General features: G+C 55.7%; 1 protein-coding gene across 1 annotated transcript in view; it reads right to left on the reverse strand.

The window, feature by feature from the left end:
* Positions 1–9,343, reverse strand: part of Trim36 (tripartite motif containing 36) — a 13,721-nt gene extending 4,378 nt beyond the window's left edge. Inside the window, exons 1-6 of the mRNA XM_013016010.1 lie at positions 9,260–9,343; positions 8,930–9,167; positions 3,569–3,894; positions 2,741–2,887; positions 1,211–1,306; positions 68–321 (exon numbers count right to left, since the gene is read on the reverse strand). Of these exons, the coding sequence (XP_012871464.1) occupies positions 68–321; positions 1,211–1,306; positions 2,741–2,887; positions 3,569–3,894; positions 8,930–9,167; positions 9,260–9,343 (1,145 nt within the window). The remainder of the gene's footprint in view (positions 1–67; positions 322–1,210; positions 1,307–2,740; positions 2,888–3,568; positions 3,895–8,929; positions 9,168–9,259) is intronic.
* Positions 9,344–9,641: the final 298 nt, after the last annotated feature.

The raw sequence follows: 9,641 nt of genomic DNA on the forward strand, positions 1-9,641 counted from the left end.
GTGGGCGGGGCCTGGCCGTGGGGCGGGGCCTGGGCGGGGCCTGGGCGGGGCCCTGGGGGCGGAGCACCTGAGGTGGAGCTGCTTGGCCGTCTGCACGAAGCAGGACGGGTCGGTCTCCTTGAGCACCTCCTGGGCGTAGCCCACCAGCCCGCTGCTCTCCAGCAGCCCCTGGTGCTCCTCCACCTGCGTCTGCAGCTTGCCCAGCCGCAGCCTCTTGGAGGCCTCGATGGCCCTCAGCACCGAGGACTTCCTCTCCTCCAGGATGTCGAACAGCTTCTCGAAGTGCACCATGGCGTCCTCCTTCGCCCTCTCGCCGTTGCACTGTGGGGGGAAAGAGCCACGTTTGCCTGAGCCCGTGGACCGGGCCGGGCCGGCGGCTCGGCGTGTCTACAAGAAGCACGTGAGTTATTTATGTAAAATTCATGCTGCAGAGTCACGTGTTCTGAACATTCTGACTGCTGGGCACATATTAATGTTCCCTGAACACTTCCATTTTGGAGGGAGGTCTGTCTGTCCATCTGTGTGTCTGTCCGTCTGTGTATCTCTCTATCTGTCCATTTGTCCAACTATCTGCACATCTGCCCATCTGTCTGTCCATTGTCTGAGCATCCGACTGTCCATCTGTCTGGCTGTTTGGGTTTTTTGTTTTGTCGGTCAGGGGTTGAACTCTGGGCCTGGGCGCCGTCCCTCAGCTCTTCAGCTCAAGGCGAGCGCTCTACCACTTGAGCCACAGCACCACTTCCAGTTTTCTGGTGGTTTACTGGAGATCAGAGTCTCACGGACTTTCCTGCCCAGGCTGGCTTTGAACTGTGATCCTCAGATCTCAGCCTCCTGAGTAGCATCTGTCTGTCAAATCCTTCTGCCTCAGTCTCTGGAGTGCTGGGGATTACAGGGGTGCCACAACAAGCCTGGCCACTCATCGTGAATCGCTCTGAAATCAGAGCTAAGGTAAGTTTACCACGAGGCCTACCACGAGGCCTAGCAACCGTTGCTTCTGGTCGGTCATTCGTCCTGTGTTCCCAGGGTGTCACTTAGTCACGGTCAGCAGCACAGATCCCAAATGCTGGTGTCGGTCTCTGGGCCCCCGCAAGGTGGCCTGAGACGGACAGCAGGCCCGCAGGCCGGTTCCAGCTCACGCCCCGCCGCCGCCGCATGCGGCCGTGAGCAAGGTCTGCACGGACGGTGCTACTCAAGCCGCGGCGCCACTCACCTCCGTCTCTTTCATTAACAAGTTCAGTTCCGAAATCTGACTCTTCACCTGGCTCTCCTTACCAATGAGGTAATCCACATCCTTGGAAAGCTTTTCCTGTGGAGCATTCATAACACAGAGGACAAAACAGGTTAGCAGAGACCCTGCGGAGTTCACTGCAGTCTTTTTGTGTCGGTATTGGGGCTTGAACCCAGGGCCTTGTGCTCTGGAACTCTACCACCTGAGCTGTGCCTCCAGCCTAGCATTTCGCTGGCTAGCTGGAAATTAGTCTAGAGGACTTTCTCAGACGGGCCAGTTTCACCCTGAGATCCTGAGATCTCAGCTTCGGGAGTAGCTAGATCACAGGCGTGAGCCACCAGCCCCCAACTTGCAGAGGTTTTAATTACACAGTGGCCATCTTTATGATTAATATTTGGTAAAATTCAGCTACGGTAATGATCCTCCGGCTAAGCCTTCGTTAGATTGACATTTTATTGTTATATACACACGCCAACCTATAACGTATGTGCACGATACATACTATACATTACACGTATCACGTTCTAGTATGTGTAATGTATGTGTTGTATGCAATATAGAGCACACGTATATAGCACGTATGAAGAAAAATCCACTCAACCTGACCCAGTAATTGTGGAGGGAGAGACTGAGTGCACAAAGCAACAGCGTACATGGCGCCAAGGGGGACGGCATGCCGGTGTGACCCATACAAGATGTAAAACTACACATGTGCAGTAATATATAAGCCCACTTCGAGTATGGAAGTACAGACGGACAGATGGGGGTATTTTTCCCAACCGACCAGGGTGGTGCACAGGACTCATCCCCTCCCTCCCCCCCCCACCCCCCTGCACACCCCAACCCCCTCCACCCCTCACCCCTCCAACCCCTCCCTCCAGGAGTAGGTGGGGGAAGTCTCCAGGCCTCCCCCGAAGCCCCGCCCCGGGGGTGGAGTCCTGCCCAGGCCTCCCCGAAGCCCCGCCCTAGGGGTGGAGTCCTGCCCAGGCCTCCCCCGAAGCCCCGCCCCGGGGGTGGAGTCCTGCCCAGGCCTCCCCCGAAGCCCCGCCCCGGGGGGTGGAGTCCTCCCCTGAAGCCCCGCCCTGGGGGTGGAGTCCTGCCCAGGCCTCCCTGAAGCCCCGCCCCGGGGGTGGAGTCCTGCCCAGGCCTCCCCTGAAGCCCCGCCCTGGGGGTGGAGTCCTGCCCAGGCCTCTCCTGAAGCCCCGCCCCGGGGGTGGAGTCCTGCCCAGGCCTCCCCGAAGCCCCGCCCCGGGGGTGGAGTCGCCCAGGCCTCCCCGAAGCCCCGCCCCGGGGGTGGAGTCCTGCCCAGGCCTCCCCTGAAGCCCCGCCCTGGGGGTCCAGGCCTCTCCTGAAGCCCCGCCCCGGGGGTGGAGTCCTGCCCAGGCCTCCCCGAAGCCCCGCCCCGGGGGTGGAGTCCTGCCCAGGCCTCCCCTGAAGCCCCGCCCTGGGGGTGGAGTCCTCCCCTGAAGCCCCGCCCTGGGGGTGGAGTCCTCCCCTGAAGCCCCGCCCTACCTTCAAGGTCTTGTAGGCCGAGCTCATGGTGGTCACCCGGTGGTTGGAGTGGACCCCGCCCAGCTTGCACAGGTGGCACACGGGCCTCCGACACAGCTCACAGTACATATTGATTTTCTCCGTCTCATGTTCTGGGCACATCAAAACCTGTCGGGGTCAGTGAGTGAACAAAAGCATGATTAAGGATCCAGGCTTCCAGCAATCAACGGTCTCAAGACACAAAGATCTGCCTGACACAATCAAGCCACCGGGGCGGGGCTGTACCACTTTGACTAAGAGTCTCTCAGATCTGTCTTTCCCAGGCTGGCTTTGAACCGCGGTCCTCAGAACTCAGCCTGGGAGTAGAGGATGACAGGCGTGAGCCATGGGTGCCTAACTTCACGAAACCCTTCATTCACAAAAGCCCAGGTCCATTAATGATCGGAAGGCTCCTCGTGCTAGAATGGTATAAACCAATGTAGTCTCCTAAGAGAAATAGCAAAGAAAACATCAGGGCCAAGTCATAAATGTGCCAAGTTGGTGGCCTTGGGAACCTAAGCTGGTCTGACAGGATTAGAGCTACATCCTTAAACCTGTCCCAGGAAGGCAAAAGGTGAGGTTATCTCAGGAGCGCAGGAAGCTGTAAGGACTCAGGCTGGGCTGGGTGTCTGTATCTGAGGCAATCCCTCCCCTTCTAGTGAGAACTATCGTAATGAGCTTCCATTTCTTGTACCGAGCTGCTCTGGACTGTGCATGGGAATCGGTGCCAGTGTCACCTTCTAGGCCTGTGGGGGCCGGTGAGACCCAGATGTGCGCTCAGGCTGCGTGCGGGGCGGCCCGCGCCCTCACCTTGGGCCTGAAGTTGGTGGTGGGGCCCACGTACTCGTGCTGGGCCTTGAGCGTGCCCCACGGGTGGTGGATCTTGAAGCACTCGTTGCAGTAGCTGGCGCTGCAGTCCACGCAGCTCTTGGTGGACTCCTGGGGCGGGGGCTTGCACAGGTCACACATGATGGCGGTGGCCGCCCGGGCCGCCTGCCGATACCGCTCCACGATCGACTCCAGCGTGAAGTTGCGGAAGAGGCCGCTGATGCCCCGCTCCCCCAGGTCCACGTCGTGCCCGCAGCCCGGGCAGGGAAAGGCGATGCTCTGGGACGGCAGAGAGCTGCGCTTCCAGCCTGTGTGTCGGGTGAGGCCGGGGGTGAGTGCGGGCAGGAAGACACCCACCCACAAACTTTACTGACTGCAGCCTGCCATCCCAGCTGCTCAGGAGGCTGAGAACCCAGGATCGCGGTTCAAAGCCAGCCCGGGCAGGAAAGTCCGTGAGACTCTGATCTCCAATGAACCACTCAGAAAACCGGACGTAGCGCTGTGGCTCAAGCGGTAGAGCACTCGCCTTGAATTGAAGAGCTGAGGGATAGCGCCCAGGCCCAGAGGTCAAGCCCCATAACCGACAAATAACAAAGCAGAACAAAAAAAACAAAAACAAAAAACACTGAATGTGTATCTGGGAAACACTCTTCCTCTGGTTATGTAGGAGATCTGTGATCAAATAGTTGAGGCAAATAGAGAAGAAAAATATTGTCTAGAAAATGCCACCTAAAAACTCAATTCAGCCACAAGACAGAAACACAGAAGACAATGCTACGTGGGGGGGGGGGTCTCTTTTGACTTTTAGAATTGACGTTTCTCGATATTCGCATCCATCAGATCCAAAGGCATAAATGTGCCCTAAAATGTTCCTTTGGCTGACTGAGGGGTCCAGAACCCACCGCCCAGGAAGTTTCTAATGGACCTAGGAATGGTTTGAAATTGTGTGCACAATTCTCCATTTGTTCACACATTTTCTGGTTAATCTATAGCTCTCATCAGCATCTCAAAGGAATTTTACAACCCCAAGCATGTGAAGAAAAGCTTTAAGCACCCACGGTAGTATTGTTTTCTCTAGAACAATCCAGCAGGCAGCAGCAAAGAATGAAAAGCCACTCACTAAGAGATCTAGAACTGAGTAACTTTAAAAAGGGACCAACCGTTTAGTAACATCTTCCTGTGACCTGAAACAAACAAACAAGGTTATTTCACTCATCAACAATGCACAGGGCATCCAATAAGTGTTACGAATTCTGTAACGTGTAATCCAATAGCTGCACCCTACACACCACAGTTTTGTTGGTGGTTATCACTCTAAAGTTAGAAATTTCAAGGTGAATTAAGGTGTGAGTCACTATCTGCTGCTTCCAAAGAAAGCACATTCCTTCCCCTCACTTAAAATCTACCCTTGGGCCAGAAAGGTAACTCACACTTGTGGGCCCAGTTACTCCGAGGAAGAGACTAGGTAGATATCCTGGGGAAAAACAAAACAGTGAGATCCTCATCTTTTTTGTTGTTATTGTTGATTGGTCTTCTGGCCAGTCCTGGGCCTAGAACCCTGGAGCTGGGTGCTGTTCCTTAGTTCCTTTCCCTTCAGAAAGCTAGGGAACACACAGGCCCAGGCTCCCCACAAGAAGCCAAGCCATTCAGGCGGCCCCGGGGAATATGGTGGTTAGGTGGAAACAAATGCAAATGTACAGGCAAATGCCTATTTCCTTCCAGGAACTAGGAGCTGGAAATTTCGATGAGTAAACAGCTCATCTTAGCAGCCAAAGGTAAAAGAGCTACTCTAGGTTTTATGAAAGTAATGACCAGTGAAGGAATGAGTTACAACGGAGAAGTTAAATGACATAAAACGATGCAGGCCACATCCAGGTTCCGGTCTCCGTGTTTAGAAGGTTGGATGGAGACGCTTTGTTCCTTTCTCTGTATACCGCAAACTTTTTTTTCAGCCAAAAAGTGTGATGTCTGTGCAGTTTACTTACGGGATGAGGATTACACTAGAATTCTTCAACGTGCAAAAATTATTTTTCTCAGAGGCCCTCTGGATGAAAAGCAGGTGATAAGAATGTAGCTTAAGGGCCGGGTGTCGATGGCTCATGCCTGTCATCCTAGCTACTCAGGAGGCTGAGATCTGAGGATCTCGGGGTCCAGGAGACTCATCTCCAATAAACCACTAGAAAACCGGAAGTGGTGCTGTGGCTCAAGTGGTAGAGCGCTCGCCTTGAGCTGAAGAGCTGAGGGACAGCGCCCAGGCCCAGAGTTCAAGCCCCACGACCGACCAAGAAAAAAGAAAGTAGCTTAAGTGGACTGAATCACAATGCAAGTCTCAGAGGCAGGTTTACAAGATTTGCAAAAAAAGATGTGGAAGACAGGAGGAAAACAGAAAGGGGTCTCGGAGCCTGCCAGCATCTCACCAACAATAGACAATCTTCCTTTAAAATAAAGGTCAACTGGAATGAAAATGGATGGATGCACAGACAGACAGAGAAGACGGATGGTTCAGTGTTAAAAATCCGGATGCCAAAATACCTTAAAACATTGACAACAAAGTAAAAAAAAAAGCTGAATAAAACAAGATTATGTTTTATTAACTAAAACAAAAAAATCAATACCATTAATCAAAAGTTTACCACCTAAGAAAGGATCGGCTTCTCTAAGGGCTCACAGGGTAAACAGTTGGCTTTGGTACACACTGGGAAATGTGAAGGATTTTCCGGTACGTTGTGTGCACACGTGTGTGTGAGGCGTGTGCATGTGTGTGCCAGTATGTGTGTGCTGGTGGCTTGAACTCAGGGCCTCGGGCTCTCGGCTTGGTTTTTTTCTGCTCCAGGCTGGCGCTCTACCACGGTAGCCATGGCCCCAACTTTCAACTTTTTGCTGGGTCATTAGAGAGGCCTTTCCTGCCTGGGCTGGCTTTGAACTGTGATCCTCAGATCTCAGCCTCCTGAGTAGCTCCGGGTAGTTCTGGAATCTGTCATTTTCTAGACACCCGTGTCTGGTCCTGTCTCCTGGCAGAATGCGCGCTCTGGGGTTCGGGCCCTTTCACGCATCAGAATTTGCTGGGTGACCTTCTCAGGTCACCTCGCTTTCTCTGCGCGGTGGAGATGACCGCAGCCGGTGCGGAGCCCCCGTGAGCGCGCGTGGGCTCAGTACCACTCCACTCGACGCCAGGCTGCCCGGCCCGGCCCGGCCCGCAACCCCGCGCCTCCCAGAGACACAGCACGCTGCGCACAATGCACAGAAAGCTGCATTGAGGACTCCAGGCGAGAAGAATCGCAGCTTGTGAGCGAAACAGAAAGCGCGCGCTGTGAGCTGCACACAGCGCAGCTATTCAATGATCCAAGCCAGGGACAGAACCCGTCCCCGAGCCGCGGCAGTACCGGGCGCGCTGGGGAGCGGGAAGACGCGTCTGGTCCACTTCGTATTGGCCTGAACGCACTCGGAAACGCCACCAAAACCGAGCAGCTCTTCCGGACAACAGGAAGAGTCTACATCCAGAAGTGGTACAGACATGGCTTTCATTTCTGCATAATTTAATGTGCTACGGTAACCGCTCCCCCTTCCAGACACCGTTTACTAATTATGAACTAATAAGTAAAACGTTGCAGCCAAAGCTTCCCACTGGCCATAGAACTAGGGCTGGGAAGGTGGCTCAGTGGTAGACTGCTCCCCTAGCTTGCATAAAGCCCTGGGTTCGATTCCTCAGTGCCACAGACACAGAGAAAGCCGGAAGTGGTGCTGTGGCTTAAAGTGGTAGAGTGCTAGCCTTGAGCACAAAGAGGCTGAGGGACAGTGCCCAGGCCCTGAGTTCAAGCCCCAGGACTGGCAAAAAAAAAGTAAAATTTTGATAACATTATTTAACCTGTTGTATCCAAAATATACGCATGTACACACATACTAAGATACAGATGCACACGTGTGCATCTTACACATCCGCGCACTTGTGTATGCGCACGTGTTCACATACAGAACCACCCGTGTGTGCACACACAGGCCCTGTGGTATACAACCACGTGTTTGCAGGAGCACACCTGCGTGCAGGAACACACACACACACACAGTAACCTGGCAGAGTAACTGGTGCAGAGCTGAATCACTGCTACCCCGCACTCCGCTAACGCACAGCTTGCTGCCGCTCCCGCTGTGGGGTGAGACTCACTTGCGTTTGTACAAAACATCCTCCAAGATACCAGTGACGTCTACAGCAGCACCCGCTTTGCCCTGAGTGCCGGTCCCGAGCCCACGCATGCTGGCAGGGGCCCTGCCGCCGCCTGCCCGCCGCCGCCTGTGCACAGCGCTCCCTCCACCCAGAGACGCTTTCCCAGGAAAGGACTCAAGATGAACAAGGCTTCCGGTCCCGAAGGCGGGTGGCAGAGGCCAGCGGACCTGGGGTGCGGCACCTCCACCCCCCGGTCCCACCCTGGGGTGCTAGCCTGGCTACCTTAAACCCCCCAAACCCGTCCAAGAGCAAATCCCAGGCAGGGCTTCACTGTGACAACACGAATCGACGTGAGCCTGGCCGGGCGCTGGTGCGGACCCACACCGGTCACACTGCATCCGAGTCCACGCGCACCCCGGAATTCAGCTGATTTTCTTTTTTTTTTTTTTTGCTGGTGCTGGGGTTTGAACTCAGGGCCTGGGTGGTATCTCCGAGCCTCTTTCGGCTCAAGGCTGGCGCTCTACCACGTGAGCCACGGCTCCACTTCTGACTTTTTCCGAGTGGTCCACTGGAGATCAGAGTCTCACGGACTTTCCTGCCCAGGCTGGCTTTGAACCTCGATCCTCAGGTCTCCTGAGTGGCGCGAGCCACCGGCACCTGCCTTCCCTGCCTTTATCATCCTCCAGACCCTGTATTTACAATGCATGAGGAACGACTGAAGGAAGTAAAAGTTCTCAGGTAGCATATTCGCTCAACCGGCTCAAGAAGTTTCTAGAAGTCATCATTGCTAACAAGCCATCGAAGCCGGGCTTCACTCTGTGGGCCTACCTGGCAGATTGCCACACGAGGCCCCTCCTCTAGTATTTCCTCCCGGAAATCCCTGGGGTCATGCGGACCCCCTAACCAGGAGTTGTAGCACCGAGTTGGTGTCTGATGACTGTCCTCTTGAAGGACCATGGGAAAGAACACAAGTTTAGCAGTTTAGAGACCTTTTGAAGCTCTGGTTTTAGCTTATGCACCCGGAGGGAAAACCAGCGCTCAGGCGAAAGACACAGAATCATTCTTCCCCAGTGACCACGGGGCGGAAGGGCCCCATTTCCCCCCGGGGCCTGTGTGTGCTCCCGGGGCTCCCCCCCCAATGTCTGTCTTGCACGCTTGCACGCACACACGCTCGCACGCACCTGGCCGGCTGACCCTGTCTATCCTGTCGATGCTGGGCGAGGGCAGGCGGAGGCGCGGGCTGCTCTGGTTGGACACGTCGGAGGCCACGTCGTTGAAGGAGTCGTCGATGGAGGACAGCAGGAGCTCCTTCACGCACTTGTGGCAGACGCTGTGCTGACACGGGAGGATCAGTGGGTGGCTGAACAGCTCCTTGCAGGCCGGGCAGATGAGCTCTCGCTCGATATTCTTAATGGTCACCTGGAAGGGAAACGCGGCGCCCAGTCAGAGACTGCCAGCCTAGTCGCCTCCTTCCGTCCAGGCTCCTCCTAACCTGCGGGAGCGGCCGGTACCCGTCTCCCCTCGGCAGCCACGGCCCCCCGGGAGGAAAGCTGGCATCGCAGACCAAGGAAGCTCAGTGGAAACGTACTGGGCATGGTGGCGCATCCCTGTAACCCCAGCAGTTAGGAGGAGGAGGAGGCCCCAAAGGACCGGGCTCCAGGGCTGGCCTGGGAGGGGCGTGTTTATCTGTCACATATGATACTTGTCACCCAAGGCCACCTCAAGAACAACATCCCTGTGTCACCGGAGCCGGGGGACACCGGCCCGAGCAGCGCACAGGGGGACCGAGCGGCACGTGTCCACGGGCCGGGTTGTGGGCGGTCTCCTTCCCACCAGAGGCCTCAGCCCACAGCAGGGCTGGCAGGAAGGCGGCTGGCGGGGCCCAGCCTCCCG

The sequence above is a fragment of the Dipodomys ordii genome, unplaced genomic scaffold (genome assembly GCF_000151885.1).
Source record: "Dipodomys ordii isolate 6190 unplaced genomic scaffold, Dord_2.0 Scaffold29, whole genome shotgun sequence".
Classification (NCBI taxonomy): Eukaryota; Metazoa; Chordata; class Mammalia; order Rodentia; family Heteromyidae; genus Dipodomys; species Dipodomys ordii.